This window comes from Thunnus albacares, chromosome 11, assembly GCF_914725855.1.
Source record: "Thunnus albacares chromosome 11, fThuAlb1.1, whole genome shotgun sequence".
In the NCBI taxonomy this organism is placed as follows: Eukaryota; Metazoa; Chordata; class Actinopteri; order Scombriformes; family Scombridae; genus Thunnus; species Thunnus albacares.
Genome location: NC_058116.1, coordinates 11,268,395 through 11,293,403, shown reverse-complemented (window position 1 = coordinate 11,293,403; position 25,009 = coordinate 11,268,395). Strand labels below are relative to the sequence as shown.

Below are 25,009 nucleotides of genomic sequence, written 5' to 3'. Positions count from 1 at the left end.
GTTTGTCCACCAGGGAGCACTGACACGTTTATTTTTCACCTGAAAAAAATGTCCCAGTTTGTTCATATCTCGGTCACAATCCTTCAATAACCAAATTTAAAGGATCCTTATAAAAAAATATTTATTCATGTCCTGGGTAAAAGATGAAGTCATCAGATCAGACGTTAAAATCCTCTATTGGTTGGATACAGTTGAATAGGTACACCTAACAACAAATACATTAGAGCTGCAACGATTACTTGATTAATCAATAAGTCAGTTGGCAGTAAATGAATCTCCAGTTATTTTCATTTGATTATTTCATTTCGATTAATCATTTCATTATTTTTTTAAGAAAAAATGCGGAAATGTTCTGGTTCCAGCTTCTTAAATGTGAATATTTTCTGGTTTCTTAAGTCCTTTATGATGGTAAACTGAATATCTTTGATTTTGGAATGTTGGTCGGGACTCAGCAAAAACCAAACAACTAATCGATCAATCGAGGAAATAATCAAGAGATTAATTGATAATGAAAATAATCATTAGTTGTAGCCCTGAAATGCATTAGTTCTACAATAAATCTTTACTTTGTGAAAATTATGATGTTATAGAGAGATGTTAATCCGACTTTATGGTCATTTTGGAGGCTGTATTGTGCTGTAGATTGTCACACAGTGAGGTTTTCTGTTATCTTGTCCACCTCTATCCCCAATCAGTGATTTTTTAAATAAAAAAAAAAATCTATTAATCCTCTATCCACTGTGATGACAAAGGTTATTGGACAAGCCAGTGAAGCCATAAGTTACAACAGCATCAATGGGGATCTCTATTAGTCAACGTCATTTCCCTCGACCCAGCTCCACAGCCTCCTCCACTTCCCCGCTGCGGGATTTGTGTTCAGCCTCCCGGAGTGTCAAAACACAGAGAGACTGTAGAATGCGTCTCGAGAAAGAAGAAGCATTTTTAGGGCTGTTAAACTCTCAGAAAACCGCAGTGTGAAAAGCAAGAAACCCGCAGCGTGAACTGGAAGCGTGTCTCTAACCAGCATTTTCCCGTCTTTTCAGATTTACCAAGAACCGAAAAACGACGGCGAGTGCCTGAACAACATAAAGGAGTTTCTCAAGGGCTGCACATCGTTCCGCGTCGAGGTAAGACTTGTGGTTACCTGTCGTTTACATCACACCGGTCCGCATGTTACACAGTGAGAGAGGTGAAGTTTGAAACGCAGCGTGTGCGTGTTAAAGACGAGATACAATAAACAATGGGCTTGACGGAGTGGACGGACGGACGGACGGAGGGAGGAGGAGTGAGCTAGCAGCCGAGAACAATCACCCATCACCCCGCGCAGAGCTTGTGAGCTTGTCCGTCCAGTGGCGACACATTTGCAACATTTTAGCAACTTCAAGGGACGCCCATTGATAAAAATGATTACATTGTAGCCTGTCTACATATTCCAGTGTATGATTTACACGTGTAGAAGCGACTATAGCTACTGTTTACGCTCTCTAATTAATGCAGAGCTTTGTCCTGGGGCTCCTGCGTGGCTTTATTGTCACCAGCAGTTCACACTAGCCATTGTAGAAACATGTTTTCTTGCTAACAACAGACAGCTACTGTAGCTATCATCAGTACAGGACTGTGGTCTTGTTCTAACATAGTAATGACACAGTCTTGGTATTATAAGGTGTGAAGTCTAAACACGTCCACCTCGCCCTTGCAGGCATATATAGAAATGTTTGAGTGGGGTTGCAGTCATGGCTAATAAGAATACTACCATAAGCAAACTGAGGACAGCGTGCTGTGTACTGCTGTGTGTTGGCCAGTGCATAGAGGGGTCATTGAACCATCCTAGTGTGACAATGAAAGTCAGTGTTCCTCAGCATTGCCTCTCTTTAACCGAGTCTCCAGCCACAGAACAAGAGGTGCAGATGGGGTGAGACAGAGCCCTGTCATATGGAGTGCTGAAACATGCCCTTTAGTAGTTTTGGTAGTTACAGGAATGCCAGAGAAGCAAACGGCATCCATCATGATTTTATTGGAAATGGCCTCTGTTTGTTTTGGCTCACTGCAGGGACAGGCTTGAGCAAGGAATAATCTGCGGTTTTATTAGTAGCAAATAGTCAAATTGTCTCCTTTATCTACTGGTTTATGTGATGCTTCTTCACCGGAGGAGATGCTGAAGTCAGTACTGTCACCAATTTCCTGTCTTTTTTTTTTTTTTTTTAATTTTTTTTAAGGCTATGTTTAGTCGGTGCGTGCTGGAGTGTTTAAATATGTGAACTGGACAGAGCAGGATTACAGTTAGTTTGGGACTTGGCAGTGCTTTGGCTCACCATCTGTAGAGCAAAGATGGATCTTCTCCAGAGCCCAGAGAACTGCTGGCTCTGAACCCAGGTAGTTGCGGCTGCAGATTAGAGCAGTGGCCGCTTACATGAGAGCAGGACAGACAGATAGACGCTGTGCTTTTGCAGTCCTGACCTGCCTCTTTTAGATGGAGTTAAGCTGGACGTTTGGCTGAGCATCAACTGTGTTTACACGTCTAGTCGGGATCTAATTTGTATACTTGTTCCCGATTAGATGTTCCTGAGTAGACCACGTCTGACATTTGGACAGCTGCTGTTACTGACCTTTCACTTCTAATGTGTTTGACCACAGGAAGTGATCATTAGAGTTCCCATGACCCCTGTGGTCCCTCTGCAATAGTAACCTCAGCCTCCGCCTACCCTGACAGTGATCACAGATCTGTCTTCACTAATGAGAGAGCTTGAATTCTTTGCTATTAACATAAGGTTGTTGTATTATAAAGCAACCACATTGGACACATAGTACAATTGTGAGGTATTTACATAGTGACTCACATTTTTGTTGCGTTGCTCTTTACTCCGGCAGTTTGCATTTGAATTGCGGTTTTCTGACATTCTGGATTAATTTTAGGCTGTTTACATCTTCATCAGATACATTACAGGTACAGATACAGATACAGATTTTATCCCCACACACCCCAAAACTTATAAAGATAAACTTAGTTTAGTAAAGTTTGGTTTAGGGCTGCAACTAACAATTATTTTCACTATGGTTTCATCTTTCAGCTGATTATTTTCTTAATTAATTGATTAATTGTTTTGTCTATAAAATATCAGATAATAGTGAAAATTACTGTCATAGTTCGAGTCAATGGTTATGTCTTTAAATGTTGTATTTTGTCCAAACAACCAACTGAACAACCAAAACCCAAAGATATTCAGTTTACTATCATGTATGACAAAGAAAAGCCTTAAATCATCACTTTGAGAAGATAAATCCCGCAAATTTAACATATTTGCATAAAAAAGAACAAACAAACAATCGATTATTAAAATAGTTGAAGATTAATTTCTGCTTGACTCATTGTTGCAGCTCTAATTTGGCTTGCAGTCAATGACTGGCTTAAGTCTACGATTCAGAGGAGTCAGCAGCAGGTTGTACTGCAGCAATCTTTATCAGAGCTAAATCTATCAATTGGCTGCCCTGATGAATCAAATCAGACTTTTTAAACTCTCATATAACAATAATGATATCAGGCCTCGGAAATCCAGTATCAGGCGAGCAATAATCTTCACTTCTTGCTTGTTTGGGGGACTTTTTGTCTTCAGTCTGGTCTTCAGGAACTGAAACACATGATCAGTTGATTGAGGTCAGGTAACTGACGTGGCCAGTGGAGAATAGTGCACTGTTGCAGCTTGGCTACCTGATATATGTATGTTTAGGATTGTTGTCCTGTTGCAGTGTCCTAAAATTTGGGGGACTGTGTTAAGGAAAGGACTGAGTCCTACGCTGCCCACTCAATATAAACACATCTCATTGTTTCATTGTAATCCACTGTCACTGTTTAAATACATACTGACTGCACTGTATGTATTCTTAGCTCTCTCACTGTACACAGGTGTATTGTGATACTGTGACACTGTGATGAGCTAACTTAAGTTTATTATTCAGTACACTTACGGTCACATATAATCATTAACTATAGCATACATGGAGTAGTTGGTTTTGACACCCTACGCAGGTAAACACTCATTTCCTCACTCATGACAAGTGTGAGAGCAATTTGCTCCCAGTAGCCTGCTGAGTCACAGAGGGGTGTTGCACTATTGTTTCTGCCTGCTTTGAGACTGTGATACTGAGGTCTAGCAGACATGTCTAAGCTTGTCATCTAAGTCATGTTCATTGTGTCCCTGCAATGAATGTTTAATGATCATCATTCATCATGTTTCACTGTGAAGAGATTGGTGGCTTTTCCTCTAACGGAGAGCCTGTTGGATTGAGTCATAAGTTGGTAGGAGAGCTCAAATTTTGTAGATACTCTGGGAAAGAAATGGGGTGGGTGAAAGTATAGATGGGTGAGGAAGAGGGTGCTTTCACATGAATGCTCACAAGGACATCTAGTTTTCCAGTAGCTTGTACACACTCACACACAAACTCTCTTTGCAAACACACACAATCATACACATATTCCCTCTGGGCTTATCTGTAATCAGAGCGGAAGATGAAAAAGACTCTATCTCACAGTCACTCATCCTCTATTACTGAAGCGAGAGTAACTAATCACTTGAAGCCGTTACACAGGAAGAGAGAGGACGACTACAGTCATCAGCAGAGATACAATCACTGCCATTCATACTAACCAAGAGGCCAGTGAAAGTCACGCTGACATGCACACACACTGCTTACACTTTTACTGGAGTTAAAGGATAAGGCTGGCATTATTCTACATTTTTGTTGTTGTCAACAAATCCTTTTAAAGGACCAAAACCAGCAGTGTATCACTCAGTATCTCAATACTTTGACTCTCCTATCATGTCTGTGGCTCTCAGTCCTATTTGTTGCTTCTGAAAATCTAATTCTTTAAAATTAGGTCACAAATGTTAAGTTTTTAAAAGACTAAGGAACTCCTTAAAAATGTGGGCACTCTAGTTTTTAGCAAATGTGACTCAGACATTTGGCTATTTGAAATTTTTCAATAGTTGTGCCAATGCGATTCTTGAAGGATATGGCTGGCAATTTTCTATATTTCTCTTATTTTCAGCAAATCTCATATGCAGAGCCAAACCAACAATGAATTCATCCCACTTCCAAGTATTGTGCATGTATCCAAAGCCTGAAATATCTTATTCCTCTGTGCCGTAAACCTCCGTTGTTGTCCAAAAACTATTAAAAACACGTCAGTGAGTCACACTGTTGCACTGGGTGTCATATTCCTCTGCCACGAAGAGTATAGGCACGGTAGTTTGTTTAGAAACAGCTCCAAAGACTAAGAACAGTCTAGTAATTGTATAGTAATAGTTCCGTGCTCTGTACCTGGATGTGGAAATGTCCGGACCACATGATTATATGCGCAACAGAAATACCACTTTTTCCCTTTGGCTGCTGTGTTATGCTGTTGATGGCTGGAGGCAATAAAGAATCCAAGTTTTAACCACAAAGTTCTATCAGCGCTTACCACTTAGACCAAGATAACGTTAGTGTTGACTGTTGCTCTCAGTCTCTCCCTCTTAGCACGTCTCCATTGTTTCTGTTGCATATATTGTTATCTTCTGAACTTCGGTTCTATGAATCCATCACATTTGACCATTTCTTCTTGTGCGTCAGATGTTTATTCACACTCGTCACATCAATCAGACTCTAACCCAGACATTTTACACTGTGTCCTAACTGAATGCAACAAAATCAGTTTGATTGCTTTGTTTTCTATTGGAAAACTGGCTGCGAGTGACGCAGCGCAATGCGGCACGCCGTTTTGAGCTGAATTTTTGTTGGACACCCTGTTTCTATTTACTTCCTGTCGCATCATGGACAAGGAACAGCTGATTCATTTAGTTGAAATGAGGAGCTATCTCTACGATACCTCCTCTGGCTGGAGGGAGATTGCCAGGGAGCTGGAAGTTTCTGGTTAAGTTGCCGTTGACTATATTGGTTGTATATCCAGTAAAGAAACATCTAAATATCACAATATAAAATGTTTTCTGTTTAAAATGTACATACGTAGGATAGCAAGTACTCACCCATCTTTTACTCAAGTGGTTACATCTCCAGTCTGATCTTGAGTGCACAGCTGATAGATATGTGTCTTGTTTACATGACGTAACAGAAGTGCATATTTAATGGATTCAGTGTGGACAAAAAGCATCCGATATTACTTGATGCGACATGATAGTTGGAACAGCGGAAGTCTACAGCATAATAGAAATAAGATATATCAGGCTTTGGATACACACACAATACTTGAAAGTAGGATCAATTCATTGTTGGTTTGACTCTGCACATGAGATGTGCTGACAATTATAAAAATATAGAAAATCATTAGTAAGCTGGGAACTATTTGATCAAAGAATATAAATATAACAGCATGAGTTCCATTCCAGTACCAAAAAAAGTGTTGAGGTTTGATACCCAACTGTACTTGAAGAGGAGCAAAGTGTGCATTTGTTGGGGACTGTTTTCAGCAGCGGATAAAAACACAATTGGTTCGCTAGTGAGTATGAACAGCAGCAGGATGGTGTATGTTGAACAGACTCAAAATTCAAAATAATGAGGGAACATGTCACTCAGTGCAACACCATGGCTCATTAATGTGGTTTTAACAGCTTTTGGACAACAATGGAGGTCTATGGCACGGTGGAATTAGCTCTATCAGTACTGCTGAAACAGCTGATTAATTGATTAGTCAACAATTAGTCAACATTTTGGTAATCCATTCAATATTATATAACGCTGTTTTAAATTATAACACAGTGTTTAATATTTTTTAGAGTGAACAATCAATAGATTAATCAAACAAATGATAGAGATTAATCAGCCCTAGATCATGCAATCTGTATCTAGAGTTGTTGTCTGGATAATAACATCTGATCACGGGCCTCTGCATTTACACCTGGTTTTAGTAAGAGTGCATTGTTATTGGATTGCAATATTTTCAAATTAACTCTATATATCAGTCTTTTGCTATGCAGGAAATGCTTATTAGTAGGATAAAATCATTAACATAGCCTTTGTTGACAATAATAAAAAGGTAGAATATCGCCAGCATTATCCTTTAATGCTCGTGCTTTTCCTGAAGTAGACAGGGGAGTTCAGCACGTAACAGTAGCATTTGTAATACGCATAATTCAACCAGCATCCAGACGACTGTAAATAGTGTTTGTTTATAGCTGCTGCAGATATACTTGTATCTGCTGAGGTTGTGTGTTTCGCCCACCACTTCTGTCAGAGATAAAGAGAGTTATGGATTGACTGCTCAGAGCTTTCAGTGTGGCCAAGTGATGACACAGCGCTGCTGCACTGGAATTAGCGATTATCTTTAAAAGGGAAATGCACTTGCTGATTACTCTCAGGCACTCACGCCCACATTCTCTGACTCACCCTGTGTCTGTCCTCTCTCACCCACAGCCGTTTGAGGCCAGTGACCTGCTGCTGGGACTGAACTTCTCAAAGGTGCTGAGCAGTCTCGTAGCTCTGAATAAAGTGACTGCAGGTTAGTCAAAACATGTGCAATGTGTGTGAGTTTCACGATACATGTGGTGGTTGTTTTATGAAAGACTGGCGGGTAGACGTGTGTGGGCACCGACTGTAGATACCAGGTCTATTTATTGTTTTTCTTTCTCTCCAGATATTGGCGTGGGCAGTGATTCAGTGTGTGCCCGACACTCTTCAGCTCACCGTATCAAGTCTTTTGAGTCGCTGTCCTCTCAGGCTTCACTGGGCCGATCCTCCAAGCTGCTGCAAAACCAGTTTCGCAGTCTGGTAAGACCAACACTGACTGATACTACTAAAACTACCCTGAGAGTGTGGTCGACGACGTCTTCATTACACTTTTTAGTCCATTGTTCGTAGCAATGTTTTTGAATCATATTCTAAAGTGTTGTTGGCATTTTGTCCAATCATATTAATTATTAACAATCCAGTGTATCAGTTCAGTGTTGTAGGTCAGTAATTGTAATTTTACAACTTGGAGGCAGTTCCCTGCCTCCAAGTTGTTATAGGACAGAATTATGTCATAATAAATAGATAGTTAAGACAGTTAAGATGTTTTGTTTGTTTGTAGCTTGTACAAATACATACGGGTTTTGGGTCATAAATGAGCAGTTTATAACTGAACATATATTAATTAAAAAACTTGGATTGTTGAAGTGGGACATTGGTTGAATTAAAGCCAACAATGGTTTCGAAAAAAGTTGTTGTCTGTTACAACTCAATTAAGCCAACAATCATTCAGCCAAAACAATCAGCTAGTTATAGATGGAAGAATTTACTAGAAAATTAAAATAAAGCTTGATTTTCATGAGTTATGGAAAAGCAATGAACAACTGCAAGAAAACAGCAAACAAGCAATCACAATGGATTGTACCTTAAAGCTTGTAGAATCTCTGGGGGTGAAACTGATGAGTAATAAATGTTACACAATGTTTGTGGGATTTGTTTCACAAAATAGATGAGAAGTGATTTGTTTAATAGCAAAGCTCTTCTTGTTGACACTTGTTTTCCTCTTCCAGCTTTCATCTCTTGACCTCAAAACGTCTATTCTGCTCACTGCTTACTCTGCCTTTTGCTTCTTTCCCTCCGTGCCTCGTTTGTCAGGACATGTCAGAAAACAGTGGACAGCAGCTGCTGGTGAAGGCACGTTTCAACTTCCAGCAGACCAACGAGGATGAGCTCACCTTTAACAAGGGTGATATCATCAGTGTGACTCGTCAGGAGGACGGTGGCTGGTGGGAGGGGATGCTCAACGGCAAGGCTGGGTGGTTTCCTAGCAACTATGTCCGTGAAATCAAAGGCTCTGGTAAGTACCTCTGCTACCTTTGTAAGACATTTCACTGTGTTGCTTGGTAGGGATGCTCTTATCAGGGTTTTTAATGCAAATGCTTATCATGTGATGCTATTTTCAAACTTGGAGTGAACACAGGCAGTTGCATCCCTCAAACCACATAATCACAAAAAGGTCTCCGTCCCTGAATGCCTCTGTGAATGATCACAGAGCAGCTTGAAAGATTAAATTATATTCTAAACAGACGTTTTCACATCTCTCTCAGACAATAATCGCCTAACAGTACACAACATGACAGCTGCCTTTGTCACTTCACTTCCATATGGCCTTATGACAGTAATGCAGCCCCACATCTGTTGCCTCTCAAGGCCTGCTGTGGTCTGTTGTTTTTCACTTGTAAAACTGGTTGAGATGCCATGTGGCAAGAGACGGCAACTCAAAATCTGATTCTCAGTTTGACTGATAGTACACTAACCCATTTAATGATTTGTCTAATTGGTGATTTTAAGGAGCAGTGGTCAAAATATAATTTATCATTTTATGATTTTTCCTTGGGATAATTATATGATATGCTTAATTTGTTTATTGGTGTAATATCACCACACATCCAGAGATAATTTAGGAATTACAAGCCATGATAAGATCGTTAGAATGAACATTTATGTGGGCAGGACACAGACAAAGACAAAACACTGCCTACTAATCCACTTTCACACATGATATTTCATTTGTTAGGCGACTCTATAGTCTTTGAACTGTTGCATTTTCATGCCTAATTAGACCAAACGCTAGGCAGACGTGTGTTTAATCAGAAGGACTTAATTAATTTCTTTTCTCTCTGGTCACAGACAAACAAGTGTCTCCCAAGTCTGGAACTCTTAAAAGCCCGCCTAAAGGCTTTGACACATCTGCAATCAGCAAGACATACTATAACTTGGTAAGGACACAGCACTACGGTAATCTGAAATCAGCCATGTTTTCACATTTTTGTTTTCTTATTTGTTTGTTCCTCCTCTCTTCTTTACTTTAATGCTGAAATGTAAAGATTTTGTCTCTGTTATTAGACCTTTTCTCTAATATTACTGACCATTTCCTAGTTTGCTGTTTGCCTGTTTCTATGCTTGCAGTATAGCAAATATATTGACTGATTTTAGGCAACTGTTAAAAGTAATGAATCAATATTTTGTATTAGTGTTGATTGTATTAAAATGGAACATTAATTGGCCAGAAAATCTCATGCACCTGTGATATGATAGATATGATGCAATATGATTTATTATATGTTCATTATATACAGTAGTTGAACATTGTCACTCAGGTCATTAATAACTTGCACTTTGCAATATTTTGATCAGTTAGACATGCATCACCAGGATATAGCAAAACCATTTTTACAATGAATTAATTTATGGATTAATAGCTCAAATTTGAGGCACTAATTCATGAAAGAGTGACTATAATAAGAAATGGAGCTGTTTCATAAAAACCATCTTCACTTCTTGAGATATGAGGCACTTTCTAAGTTGAAGCTGTTTTGTTCTTTTTTGCAGGTTTTGCAGAACATTTTAGAAACAGAGACAGAATACTCCAAGGACCTTCAGAGCCTCATGACAAACTACCTGCGACCTCTTCAGAGCATTGACAAGTATGACTCATTTACACATACAGTAAAGTTTGAAAAAACCAGAACCAGTGTTTTTATTGTATAACAGGAGCTTGGATAATCAGATCTTTGCACATTTTTTAAACAACAAAGCTGGGTTGAGTACATTAGTTTTGAATTTGTCATCACCACTTTGTTTTTTCCATCTTGTCTTTTCCCCCCAGACTGAGCAGCTCGGATGTGTCTCTGATTCTGGGCAACCTCGAGGAGATCAGCACCTTCCAGCAGATGCTCGTCCAATCACTGGAGGAGTGCACCAAGTCAGTCCCTCCTAACACATACAGCCCCTCCGCAGCAGCATCCTTTCTGTTTCATAATATAAGTGTAGGGGCATCTAGTGTTGGACCACTGTATTACAGGGATATTGGATTTGAGCATAGACCGTGGAATATATCATATATTATAATTTTGTATTCCTTTCAGCCTATAGCACACATCCACATGCCATATATTTCTGCTCTACTGTATTTTCTTGTCAGTGTATGAAAGTTTTCATACTACTTTATCTGTGTTTCTTTAGGCTTCCAGAGAGTCAGCAAAGGGTAGGCGGCTTCTTTCTCAACCTCATGCCACAGATGAAGGCTCTTTATGTCGGTTACTGCTCCAACCACCCCTCTGCAGTGAATGTGCTCACCCAGCACAGGTAGGTTTACACATCAACTACATTCAGTTTGAATTTATAGTGTTTTCAACTTGCCGGAAAGGGAAAAGTGAGTGGTTGTATTGTTGGAATTTATCTTTCTTTTACAGTTGTAGCTACCTGCTGTTTGCTGATTGTGGCAGCAAAATCTAGCTTTGTGGACACAAAGTGCGCAATCTGCAGTCTACTTATCATTATCAACTAGGGTTGGGCTGATGGGCGATGCCATTGTCCATCGACCACTGAGCCTCTACCATCGTACCATTGTGATTTAAAAGCCCCCACCTACCCCCTCCCATCATCTGTCCGTCTTTTGCATGGATTACATTACTCTTATTGGCTTTTTACTCACAAAGCTTTTATTGCACTTACAGTAATGCAATGAGTGTAGTTAGTTGTCATCAAGTTGACCTGATTCACTGTCTTTCCTCTGCTCCTCTCAGAGGACATACTCACATGCATAGAGCGCTCAGAGCCGCGTGCAGTGAAACAGAGGAGAGGAGAGAAACTTAGTGCGACCATAAATGAGAGCAAAATGCAGTAGATGCTCACACTGAGCTGAAATGAAACGAGGGCATATAAATTAGGTAAATAACTCTGAGAGTGTGTGTCCTCTGAGAGAGGAGTGGAGGAGGGACAGTGAACCACGTGAAGTACCCGAGTTGATGACAACTACATTTGTTACGTTACTGTAAGTTCAATAAAAGCTTTGTGAGCTTTCCTTGCAGGTTTAGAGTGAATTACAGTATGTACAGCACAAGAGGGTAGAGGATCAAAATTTTGACCCAATCTGTAACAGGCTAGTGGAAAACCAGAATCTGAAACATATTTGCAGAAATTAATTTTCAACCCAAAAAGGACTCGAGAACACTAACAGTGGTAGCAGCACCATGCACCACCGATTAACGAGTAGCTGCAGTCAAAAAGGAGTAGCAATACATTACATTTCACATTTCACACTGAGACCTGCAGCCACAGGACTATCCGGACTGATTAGGTTGAATGTTAGTAACTAGGGAACTGAGACCAGTGAAGACTTCCACAAGAGGTATATAATGTAGCTGGTAGAGGTTGACCTGAGGTGAAACTGAGTAATGCTTGCTGTCAGATTATCTATCATTCTGATTGCATTAAGGATTTTAAAGAATATTGTGAATCATGATGCACTGCAACAGATACTGCCTTTGCAAAGCTATGTGAGACGTGGCGTTTCAACTATGCTGTCATGTCAAAATTGTATGCTTTTTAAAGCAAATATCTCATTAAGTGTCTTTCAGTCAGTTTTAAGGTTTCTCCTTGTCAGTACAGTTTTCCTGTATTTGTTATATGCTGTCATAGTTTTTGAGATCATAATATGACCTTCATAACTTTGTTTACTTACTTCCAAATTACACAGTTACTTTTTTATATCAGTGATTTTGTCCATCTCCAGTAGCTTACAATTACTAAGGTAGCAACACAAGCAAGTTTGTGTGCCAGTTTTAACAAAAGTCTGATAGTCACTTTTTTATGAATGTGTTGTCAAACCAACATTGGATAACTAACAGAGATACATGGAGCTGTCTGAATGCTGTGTTGGTTACAGACCCTAAATTAATTAATTTTCTCACTGTCTCTCTCTTTCCTTCCTCTTGCAGTGAGGTATTGGGGGAGTTTATGGAGGGAAGGGGTGCCGTCAGTCCTGGGATCCTCACCCTGACCACAGGCCTCAGTAAACCCTTCATGAGACTTGACAAATACCCCACCTTACTCAAAGAGCTGGAGAGGCACATGGAGGTGTGTATCTGTGTGTAGACATCTGTCTAGTAATCTTGTGTGATGTGTTTTCTAACCAACATGTTTCTTCTCTCGCAGGAGAGTCATCCTGACAGACCTGACATTCAGAAGTGCATGGCGTCATTCAAAAATCTGTCTGTAAGCTAAACACACTTCCTCTTCAGTCAGACGTAGCCAGTGACTTTACTTAATTATGTAATAATTTAATAGCAGGTCTTTGAGTGGTTGTCTGTTTCCATTGTGCCAGGCTCAGTGCCAGGAGGTGCGGAAACGTAAGGAGCTGGAGCTGCAGATTCTTACTGAGTCCATCCGGCTGTGGGAGGGTGATGACATTAAGACCCTGGGCTCTGTGCTGTACATGAGCCAGGTCATAGTCCACAGTCCTGGGTCAGAGGTACAATCACCATCCACCTACACTTCACTCTCTATAGACTGCTGCTAATAGTGTTTGTAAACGAAATACGGCCTAACCTATGCACATTGCTGACTTCAGTTGTGAATGTTATTTTACAGTGCATAAATATACTTCATATATGCATTTTCTATACTTTTTATTGTAATTTACTTAAATCATGGTATTTAATTTGCCATTTAGTGTTTAGTACTGTAGCACGTTTGAGTAATTGTAAGTACTTCATAAAACTTTCCTCAAGAAATATGTTTGATGATCAATCAAGAGGTCATCGCAAATGTAAAAAACGGTTGGCTAATTAAATATGTAATTTTAAGTGAGGAAAAGTATGACACAGGGCAAATTCTTAAGATTAGATTACAGCTACAGGTTGGTAATTTCAACAAAATAATTAGACATATCGAGAGTCACTTCATATATAGTTACATGACTATGGCTTTGGTACATTGGCTCAAAATCACTGACACATAAACGGGTATCAACACCAAAGTCATTAGTGGGGAAACATGCTTATTTCTTGAAGGGAAAGCCTGAAACATTAACTAACCATCTTTTTAGCTCTACTTTCACTCCCATAAGGAATATTTCTTTGTAAAGACCCAGTTATAGTACTGAGCTTCTTTTCAAACACATCTTTTCATTGTGGCATCTTAAGTGGACAGAAACCTTCATAGCTTTGATCAAAAGAATCTACCTAATGAATGTAATGCAATGATTATGAGAACAAATTGAAAATATTTTCATTATGACAGGCAAGCACCTCTCTTTAAAAAAATTATCAACATTGGCATCTCTCCAGACATTTTTCTAAATAATGATTCAATAGTACCCACTCTAACACTATTATTGTTAAAAACAGGCTAGAGATTCACAGTAATGAATTGACAGTCTGACACTGAAGACAACCTCACAACAATGACGTTCTAATACTTAAGGCTGGCGATTTTCCTTATTTTTCTTAATGTCAACAGATCTTATGTGCAGAGCCAAAACAACAATGAACTCATCCTACTTGAGTAACAATGATAAGATTGTAAACCTCAGGAGAGAGGTTTGTAGTACGGCAGACGCCACTGCACATGCACGGGAACGCAGCTCCATTTACAGTGCTTTGCTAGCTTCTGGTGCTACATATCACAACCTCTTGACTTTGTGCTGAAGTTGTTTGAGAAATGTATAAGGCAGTAAGGAGTACAGGAGGTCCATGGCAAAGAGGAATACAATATATATAGCTTTGGATACACACACAAACACACACACATACACTTGTAAGCAGAATGAGTTAATTGTTGGTTTGGCTGTGCACATGAGATTTATTGACAATAAGAAAAATATAAAAAATCGCCAGCCTTATCCTTTTAAAGGATGGGTTCATATTTTTTCAGGTCTATCTTAAAACAATACTGACAGGCCCATATGTAATTGTTTCTCCTCTTCACACTAACTGCAAAACATTTCCTGTTAGAGGGATGCAGGTCCTTATAACCTCAGTTGAACTTTAAGAATTCATTTTTGCACAGAAAGAGGACTGTGTATTTTGTCCCCTATCTCTTACATTCAAATTGCCTTAAGAGAGGATCTCTTTGCAAACAGTATGAACAGGAGGAACAAATACAGCGACCAATAACGCCAGTTCAAAGAAGTTATAAGAACCCCTGGTCTAGGTCTGGCAGAGTAAAATGCACTATGCAGCAACAGCCTGTGGCTTTCTGTGATTGTTATTGTGATAAAATGCCACATCAAGGTCGCACATTGAGGAAGATGGGATACATGCACAAATGTATGCTGTGAACTTCAAACAGGAAGTCTGATAATTCCCAGAGCAATGTGACTGGTATGTTAACAGACTCTCCACCTGCGACTTGATAAATCCTCACCAGATAATTCACACTGCTGCAACTTTTCTGTTAGACTTTTTTAAATGGTTTTATCTTGTTGTGAATCTTTGATCTAAACTGGCTCTTAGTCAAATGTGTCCATAATAGAGTGGTGATAAAAAAAAAACCTGACAAAACATTTGAGCACTTTCTTGCATTTACTCTTTCCATTTCCCTTGACATTTCTCTCTCTTTCTCTACCTCTTTGTCTCTCTACAACTTCCTCCTACTTACCAGGAGAAGAGTGAGCGTTACCTCATGCTCTTCCCCCACGTCCTCCTCATGTTGTCTGCCAGCCCGAGGATGAGTGGCTTCATATTCCAGGTCAGTGATAAAGACTTTCTCAGAGTTTCTTTCTGATTCCCTTCCTGTGTTTAACATCAGAGTTCTGGACGTGTATTGGTCCTTTCACTTTTGTCTTGAGTCTTATATGATGATTTCCATATTCAGGGAAAATTGCCTCTGGCCAGCATGACGGTGACCAAACTAGAAGACTGTGAAGCCCATAAGAACGCCTTTGAGCTCAGTGGTGAGGCTCTCTGAGATTAGCAACATGCTGTGCTTAATGCTGTGTTCATTACTCATAATTTCTCTAACAACATTGTGTGTTTCTCTGCAGGCCCAATGTTTGACCGTCTCCTGGTGGCGTGCACCAACCAGCAGGACCTGCAGGACTGGGTGGAACACCTGACCCGACAAATCAAACACACTGCAGCCACAGCGCCCAGCCACAAACCACTCACTGTTCCCTGCCACACGGTCAGAAGCTAATGATTACATACCCACACACAGCTGATTGTCTCTCTATTAATTTAGACCTAATGTGGTGTGAACACTATCAATATGAAGTATATGTAGATTTCTCATATGTGTGAACCCTAAAATCAGTATTCCATACATATAGTACATATAGTGTCCAGCAATCAGATAAAATTGCTATACAGCCCTTTGTGAGGAGGCTTATTTATTTTACAAGTATGGCTTTAATACACAATGGCATTTAATGAAATGAATACAAATACGTAATAGACATTCAGCCTTATGAATAAACAATCAATTATGATAATCCAACCACAATAGGCCACATTGATTGGTGACTAAATCATCAATCACAATCAATCACATTTCAGAATCAATAAACCTATCTGCAGGACTTCAGCTAAAGGGAATATAATTCTCTGCTGTGGTTTAGGCTGATTAAAAACAGTGAGGCATCATGGTAGAACAGTTTGATTTGGTTGGTAATTAGTCTAATGATGTCTGTGTGTGATTACACTGTTACTGTTTCAGAAATGCAACCCTGCTTAATTTGCTGCTGCTCTGACCTGTAACTGGATAAGTAGTCGAAACATAGATGGAAAGTAACTATACGTAGTATTTCTTGAGTCAAGTAATATAGTTGTTAAACTAGTATTGACTGATTTTTTTTTTTTTTTTTTTTTTGGCAACTGTGGAGACAGTGCAACAAGCTGTTAACACACTATAGACATATGATCACCTTTAATGTTGATATGGCGAATGTGTTAGAACACACTTGCCTACTACACATCCAGCAGATAAAGAGCAACAGTAGCTCTCATTTAGAGCCATGTTTCGGATCACCTGAGAGTCCAAGTCCAGTATTCACTCTCCTTTTAGCACCGCTTTTCTCTCCACCAACTCCTGACTTCACTAACTCTTCAGCTGCTAAATGCTCCACTATGTTCACCACTAACTTTGTCTGCTGGTGCTGGGCAGATAGTGTACAGAGGGGTTATTAGAGCGTTTTTGCTGGAAAATGGTGCCTGCTGCAGCTGACAATGAGGTCAATTTGAGCAGTGAGAGTGAACTTAGAAGTCGCGGTCCGTAAAACCAAAGTAATGACTTGAAAGACTCTGAGGTCACTGCAGAGTCGGGTGATAATTCTCTGTGGATTCGTCACTGCAGAGTCACCACTTTTGCATTACAGGCAGTCATTTTAATTATATAATTTTAAAAATATATAATTCAAATATTAAGTAAAGAGTGAGCTTTCATGCTGAACGTTATGTAGTAAACATAGCTCCATGTAGATGCATTTACTGGATGTTTATCAGTTATCTAAGTGTTATTACATAGGCCTTGTTTCGTTTCTCAGCTCCCGTCTCACCCTCTCACACCATCCCGGCATGCTGAGGGAAGGGCCATGACAGTGGCCCCCACCTACCACACCCTGCCTCACCCCTCCTCCCATGGAACGTCTCACAGCACCATGATGTGGGGCCCACTGGAACCCCCCAACACCCCCAAACCCTGGAGCCTGAGCTGCCTGCGGCCTGCACCCCCACTACGACCCTCTGCCGCCCTCTGCTACAAGGAGGTGAGGGACCGTATTTATGTGTAGTTTGGACATCTTCATGTGTTTTTTTATGTAGATTTTCTAATGTCATGTAATTTTTTTCTGCCCTCCATTTACAGGATCTCAGTAAAAGTCCTAAGAGTGTGAAGAAACTCCTTCCCAAACGCAAGCCTGAGAGGAAACAGTCTGAGGAGGAATTTGCCTTGAGGAAGAGTATGTTTTAAACTATGTTAAACTCAAATACACCAAAATAACAATTTAGTTTTTCAAACTAAAGGGATTGTTTGACATTTTTTGAAATAGCTTATTTGCCTTCTTGTTGAGAGTTGGATGAGAATATCGATACCACTGTGATATCCACCCGTTAATTATGAAACTAGTGCCAGGAGACGTTTAGCTTAGATTAAAGACTGGAAGCAGGGATACAGCTAGCGTGCTGTAACTCTCCAGTGTGTTGTTTTTACATTTATGTTTTTGTACAAATTAAACAAATGAGATATAATGTTTTAATTGGTGAGCTTTAGAGGTGCTGGTAGGCAGATTTTGAAGGCTAGCTGTTTCCCTTGGCTTCCAATCTTTATGCTAACCTAATCGTCTGCTGGCTCTATATTCATAATTAACAGACAACTTGAGAGTAGTATAAATCTTCTCGTCTAACTCTTGGCAAGAAAATTAATCAGTGTAAGTCCCAAAATGTCTAACTATTATTTTAATGTTCGCAGATGCTGTAATTTTTGCAAATATCACCCACCCACTGACATGGTACAGCTGTTGGAGGGAAAGACTGTTGAGATCTGAGGGACACGAGCATGTGAATAAATTTGTCCCCATTGTGTCCTCTCTTCTTTAGGCACAGCTGCTCTGGAAGAAGATGCCCAGATCCTGAAAGTTATTGAGGCATACTGCACCAGCGCCAAAACCAGGCAGACTCTTAACTCCAGTAAGAAAAGACATCATTTTACTTATACATGTGCATGCACAGCTGAGGTTTATACTGCAGCTTGGTGCCTTAGTTTCGGCTATATCTTGCTGTCTTTGTATTCTGTTACTCAGTGCCTTTCATTAACACTGATATTCTGTACTGATCCTTCTAACAGTATATTTTCCTTCTTTCTGTCTCTCCTCCACTCCTCACTTTTTGGCATTGCCCTGGTTTACCTTGAGTTCCTCCTTTTTTTCATTATTTGTTCTCTCCATACTTTATGTTTGCGTTGTAATTCTCTCCATGTATTCTGATTTGCTCCATCATCCCATCCTGCATCTCTCATTGGTTTTATGATTTACCATTTGTTGCGTGTTGCGTACTCTACGTCTTCCCCTTGTACCGTCACTCCTCCTTCTTTGCCCACCATTTCCTCCCTCTACATTCGCACATCAACTCGGCCCTCCCCGACTAGCCTGGCAGGGCACTGACTTGATGCACAACCACGTGCTGGCCGACGTGGACCGGTCCTGCGTGGACTCGCCGGGCCGCCGTAGCAGCATGTCAAGGCCAGAATTGACCTCTGACCTTTCGGAGGACTCTGACTATGACTCCATTTGGACCACCCACACTTACAGGATGGGTTCAGTGCCGCGTAAGAGCTGCATCTCTCACCAGAACTAAAGAACGTACAGTACTACCACGCTGTACTGTAATGTAAAGTACAGTGCGCTTACCTCTTTTACCTTCAATGTATTAAAAGAAACTAGATTTTTTTTATTTATCTATTTATTTTCTATTATATATTTGTCCATTTTTTTGTTAACTTATTTGGTTTATTTATTTTGACAGTTTGAAGATGTTTAAAGCATCTCCCTGTTGCCTTTGCCACTTTCCCTTTTATGTGCCTCCTCTCTTTCTGTAGTTGTCATGCAGTAAATGTTTGGTAATTCTTGTTAATTTATCTTGAATGTGACCACTCCCCTTGTTTGACCATACATGTGGGGAACTCTCCTAGCAGAGAGTACAGGGATGTTAGAGTGGAATATAGGGGAGGGAGACCCAGGGGAGGGAGAAGTGGGGACTGAGCTTTTCCTGTCTGATATTCAGATGAAATTCAGGAACGAGTGTATTCTATTTACCATGTACTACTTCTCTCCAGTATGTGTTTTTAGAGTATGTATGCTCAAACATAGCACAGATGCCACATACACACACGCACAGGTTCAGGCATATATGCCCCTGCTGCCAGATAATATAGCAGCATGCAAATGTAATATCCAAATTCTTATAATTTTATATCATTGCTTTTATTCATAATTTGAATCTGTATCCATTGTGCCAGTCCTAAGCAGAATTTAATTCAACAGACAACATGACATAAAGCTCTAGAATACTACAAATCCTTGCTAAGATGAATAACATAATAATAATAATAATAATAATAAGATGATAAAATAATGAATGACATACAGTCCATTTTATGTTGTAGCTGCTATAGGAAGAGGAGATTGTTACATAGACTTCACTCTACTACACTAGTCAAGCTTTTATCATTGAATAAGAGCTAGTGGACTAAGAATCGTGAATTTAAAGGGCCTGTTCACCCAACTTACAAAAAAACACAATTTTACATTTACAGGTAGTTTTGGTTTCTTTCTTTAAATTTCCAATGCAATGGAGGTCAGTGGAATTTTGCTTGTGGTTCTTACAGCAGGGAAAAAACATTTTATGTGCAACTTCACACCCTCTGAAAATGGTGTTTTTGCTGACCTCTAGTGGTTTAACTTTGTCACCTTAATACTGTGATGTAAAAGTGTACTGCATGGTGTGTCATTACATTATAGTTGGATGTGGTCAGAGGTGAAACAGACTTAAATATTTCAACCAGAGAGGGCAGTAAATGAAATGTTTTCAGCTTAGTGTTAAGTTACTGTTTAAGGAAATTCAACACTAATGTGTCTTTAAAGAAATAATGTCCTGGTTACTTTGATAATCCACAAACCTCACTGTTTTAAATGAAACTGCTTCCAGCACCCCTTCTGAAATTCTATTTACCTCCATTTTAAATTTTGCAGAGGCAGAAATGTCAAAAAACAGATACAGTATCTCAAAACCTGGGCAAATAAAACTAAAACTATCTGTATGACTAGATATACCTAGAGGTAAGTGAGAAAATATGCTTTTGTAATTTTGGTGAACTGACCCTTTAAGTCATTCATTTAAATCATTTAATATACTGTTTAGTCTCCTAAGCATCATCCTTAAAGCCTGCTCTTAGACCCAGTAAAGTCACTGTCTGTCAGTGGTTCTACAGGGTTACATTTATATTATAATTCGCATGTTAGTGCATTAACAAAATACAAAGATTCATTTAGAAAGTAGAAGTTATACCGTACCAGCCAGATACTAATGAACTTAAAATTGCAGCCTAACACATCTACTGTCCCATAATATAAACCAAATGCCTTTGTTTGATAGGATATGTCACCTGATAGATAAAGGAATCGTTTGACACTTTGGGATTTCTTTTGAATCTTTAACATAAAGAAACAGCTAGCAGCTAGGTAACAAAATCCGACTACCAGCACCTCTAAAACTCACTAATTTAATTAATTAAATAAATAATATATAAAACATTAAGTAATGAGCTTTAGAGATGCTGGTAGGATTTTTTTTTTTTTTTTACATTTGGACAGAGCCAGGCTTCCAGTCTTTATGCTAAGCTAGGCTAAACATCTTAAATCCCATCTAATTTCATGTTTCAAATTTCTATGTGCCCAAAGAGGAGAAAACAATTCACCAATTTAGCCCGGCTAGTTGTTTTCCCTTCTTCCAGTCTGTCTGCTAAGCTAAGCTAACCTGCTGTTGGCTCCAGCTTCATATTGAACAGACAAATATGGGAGTGGTAGCAATCTTCTCATTTAACTCCCAGCAGGAAAGCAAATATGCCATTTCTCAAAATGTCAAACTATTTGTTTTAACTGCAGCGGTTGTTAGGCTCCAACAATTTGACCAGGTTAGCATATTGTCAAAAACAGACATCCCTTGTGTCACAACAAACTAGCACCTATGCTACCGCCTCATAAGCCAGGCATGCCTTTGTGTTTTCTGGCTTACGAGGCTTCCCATACTATCTCTTGCATTTATTACTATTTTTATGAAGAAGTATTTTTACAGTATTGGTATTAAAAGTACAGGTTGGCATCCATTTAGAGCCTATCCTCTTACAGCAAGCAATGTGAGTGACATTTGGAATATATTGGGCCATGTTACAGTATTTACTGTTTCTGAAATGATTTCTTTATTGTATTCATTATTTTGTATACAGGCTTTTTTTTATTTATATTTTATTCTATTCTGTATGTCAATGTTTACAAAATGATCCCTGGAAGAGTCATTTGATTTTTTTTTTTTTTTTACATTTTATTGGTCTGTATGATAGTTTACACTGAAATTATAACATGAAGTGTTTGAATTATTTTGCACAATCATGTAACGGGCCAGTGGGTGGGGGGGATAGAATCTGTTAAATTCTGTACTTTTTGTCGTCTACCTAGAGTGTGTATGATATAGTCCTAAAGGTAGACTTAAGTATTCAGTGTTACTGTAAAGTAAAATGCTCATTCGTAGTGTAAATGCTCACCTTCAATGTTTTGCAAGCAGTGAGGGTAAAAAAGAAACCGTGATTATACGGGAACATTTCTATGTGAACTACTCATTCAACCTCAGAATACTGTCAGAGTGGACTTGAAATATAAAGAGCACATAGTCTCCCTTTCTGTAAATACTAGTTGTCAAGGAGCAAGAAAAAAAATCCATTCTATGAGTATTTGAGCTAAGAATATCACTGTCCTTATATCATGTGCTATACTTTGTGACAGGTGTATTCTGTGGTTTAAGAAACTAAGTCAAACTTTGGGACAGGCAGGGTGAAGAGACTAACTGTCTTTGACCAACATTGTCCTCTGTGTGCTCTAATGCTGTATTCAGTTCACACATGTGACCATGTCTTATCTGCAAACAGCGCCTTCAGTGTATTTGTTCTACACTTCTGAAGTGTTCAAGTCCCAAACGCTGTATTATGAGTTTTGAATAAATCTGTCATTTGGTAGACACTGGCATTCTGGTGATTTGTTAAAACAGCAGATGTGATTGTGTTTGGTGTGTGTTTTCATTTGAGGAAGATGATGGAGTGTGAGAGTTATCATTACTTTGATAGAGAATTGTATGAATGGATTTGGCCTTTTTGACAGATATTTCAACTGCCTTTCATTTCCTTTCATTTTCCTCTGGCTCTTGTCTGATATTTGATCTTTGCATGACTAACCCACTACTACTACCGAATGTGGTGTATGTTTGTTTCTCTTTGTGCTGCCAGTCGTTCCAATAAAGAAGTTAGAAGAGGATGATTCAGTGTTGACTCATCTTACTGCAAGGTGAGACAGAGTAAAGTACCAATCGTTGAGTGCTCTTTTGTTTTGAAACAGGACCTCGAAGGGAAACAGGGTTGCATGTGATCATCCCCGGAGAGGAGAGAGTCCTGGATCCCAGTCGCAATGGACAAAGTACAGCGGAAGAGAAGTAAGACGATAAGTCTCACCCTGAATCAGTGTCAAATCCCATGTAAAGACTAAAACCAACAATTTGTTAGTCCATCTCAGTGCTTTCCAACTTTCTTATCCTGTCTGTAGCACGCTATCCCAAGCCCATCCTTCCCTACTAAAGACATTAATCTTTTAAAATAGGTCACATTTGTTGCACTGGTGAGTATTTATGATGGCAGGATAGTGTACATATGTAGGATCGCCAGCACAGTACCCATGTGTATCGTTACAAAGGAACATGCCACCCAGCACAACAGTGTGGCTCAGCTGGACCTTTTTGGACAACAATGGAGGTCAATGGTGCAGGGAAATAAACTATATTGGGCTTTTTTGGGATAAAGTTGGTCTTCTCTTTGGATTTGTTGACATTAAGAAAAATAAAGAATATTTCATGTTATTTGTTTACCACCCAAAGACTTTACATAAATGTTTGATGTCAGCTACAACTCTTAACATTATAATTATTGGTAAACCAGCTGCTTTTGGTTTAGTGACGCTACTGCACTGAGCTTAACAACCAGTCTTGTGGACATGAATGTGTTGACCTGTAATAATAACATTTTTATCTCGAAGGAGCCTAGTGGATGTTGTGTATGCCCTGAGGGATGAGGTTCAAGAGCTAAAACAGGTGAGGATGTTTTACAATAGATTGTGATAGTGTTATTTACCAAACATATGACTTAAAGTTAAAATTACCTGGTTTGATTCTCAGATTTATAAATGTGTTTTCTGAGTAAAGAGAAGGCATAATGTGAGTCAAGTGGAATTGAAGAGATTTGAATTTTCTTGTTTAAATTAGTGAGTTGTTTCAAATGATTTAGACTAATGATATTGTCACCTTAAATGTAGGTCAGGGTTAGGTGAATGAATGTCTGTTTTTATAACAAAACGACTGACTGGATTGTTTTCCATCACAGGATAATAAGAAGATGAAGAGGTCACTGGAAGAGGAGCAGAGAGCACGCAAGGATCTAGAAAAGGTTGTGAGGAGGGTGTTGAAGAGTATGAATGATCCAACATGGGATGAGACAAACCTGTGATGCGCTTGTGTGCCTCCATCTGAAGTGGAGTGTGTGTATATGTGTGGGCTTGCTTGTGCTGTGTGTGTGAAACTCACACACAGTTTGAGGTTGGGTGTGTGAGTGAGAGAGCAAGAGTGCTGAATGAATCGAGCCGTGATACTGAACAGGCTCAACCATCTACTCCCTCAAAACATTCCTCCAACACCAAGCAAGAAGGTAAAAAGATTACAAACTTCCTCCTCTGTGTGTCCCATCACTTCAACATGCATCCTTAGTCTCTTTGGCCATGTTCAGCATGGCTGGAAGACAACTGGCGAGAGCTGCTCTCCCTGCGTTTACAGTCATTTAACAGGACGCTGTCCAGTGGTACAGAATCGGTACTTAAATGGAGTTAATGGTCACAAGGCCTTGGGACAAGTGTGAACTTCAACCCCATGACATTTCATAACCTCTCATGTTATTTAATTTTCTGTGAATTGATTCTTGTTGGGTCTCTTCCCCTGACATAAACTCGTCTTTGTGTCTTTTTTTTTGGTCTTTTTTGTCTTTATCTTCCACTTCTTGACCACTTTGCAGTTTGACTGTCTTTCTGGGCATCCTAAGGGAATTGTACAGAGATATTGAACTTGTACTGTATAATGTAAATACTGCAAAAATATGAGCCTTTGTCCGTTGGGAGAAATAAATGTGTTTTTAGAAGAATGACTTTGAATTGCCACTAAATATGTTCCTGCATTTCAAATGAACAAGGAAACTCTACTTTCTTTCTCTGTCTCTCTCAGGTACACACACATGCACACAACACACAAATAAAAGCACCAAGTCCAGATCATCAACTGGGAACAGCGGACAATTGCCCTGGGGCCATTCACGGGCCCAAACAAACCTCAGTGTGTTTCAAGTGGTTGTATGTAATTTGATACAATAGAAATATATTGAAATATCAACTAGGGTGGGTCATACATTATTACCTAATTGTACAGTTTTAAGACTT

At 39.4% G+C, this 25,009-nt stretch overlaps 1 protein-coding gene across 6 annotated transcripts in view; it reads left to right on the top strand.

Annotated features, from left to right (window-relative positions):
- arhgef7a (Rho guanine nucleotide exchange factor (GEF) 7a) overlaps positions 1 to 24,720 on the top strand; it is a 32,872-nt gene extending 8,152 nt beyond the window's left edge. For 4 of the 6 annotated variants that reach the window (XM_044365887.1, XM_044365886.1, XM_044365885.1 and 1 more), the window contains 20 exons: positions 1,044 to 1,127; positions 7,405 to 7,489; positions 7,625 to 7,758; positions 8,593 to 8,794; positions 9,628 to 9,716; positions 10,330 to 10,424; positions 10,607 to 10,702; positions 10,963 to 11,085; positions 12,720 to 12,858; positions 12,937 to 12,996; positions 13,106 to 13,252; positions 15,385 to 15,471; positions 15,598 to 15,676; positions 15,767 to 15,906; positions 17,264 to 17,485; positions 17,584 to 17,677; positions 18,315 to 18,404; positions 22,877 to 22,970; positions 23,567 to 23,621; positions 23,911 to 24,720. In XM_044365887.1, coding sequence (XP_044221822.1) covers positions 1,044 to 1,127; positions 7,405 to 7,489; positions 7,625 to 7,758; positions 8,593 to 8,794; positions 9,628 to 9,716; positions 10,330 to 10,424; positions 10,607 to 10,702; positions 10,963 to 11,085; positions 12,720 to 12,858; positions 12,937 to 12,996; positions 13,106 to 13,252; positions 15,385 to 15,471; positions 15,598 to 15,676; positions 15,767 to 15,906; positions 17,264 to 17,485; positions 17,584 to 17,677; positions 18,315 to 18,404; positions 22,877 to 22,970; positions 23,567 to 23,621; positions 23,911 to 24,033 — 2,238 coding nt within the window. In that variant the 3' untranslated portion in view covers positions 24,034 to 24,720. Of the gene's footprint in view, positions 1 to 1,043; positions 1,128 to 7,404; positions 7,490 to 7,624; positions 7,759 to 8,592; positions 8,795 to 9,627; positions 9,717 to 10,329; positions 10,425 to 10,606; positions 10,703 to 10,962; positions 11,086 to 12,719; positions 12,859 to 12,936; positions 12,997 to 13,105; positions 13,253 to 15,384; positions 15,472 to 15,597; positions 15,677 to 15,766; positions 15,907 to 17,263; positions 17,486 to 17,583; positions 17,678 to 18,314; positions 18,405 to 18,861; positions 19,042 to 22,767; positions 22,855 to 22,876; positions 22,971 to 23,566; positions 23,622 to 23,910 lie in introns of those variants that run through there. The other 2 variants (XM_044365889.1, XM_044365888.1) reach the window with 2 other exon arrangements.
- Positions 24,721 to 25,009: the final 289 nt, after the last annotated feature.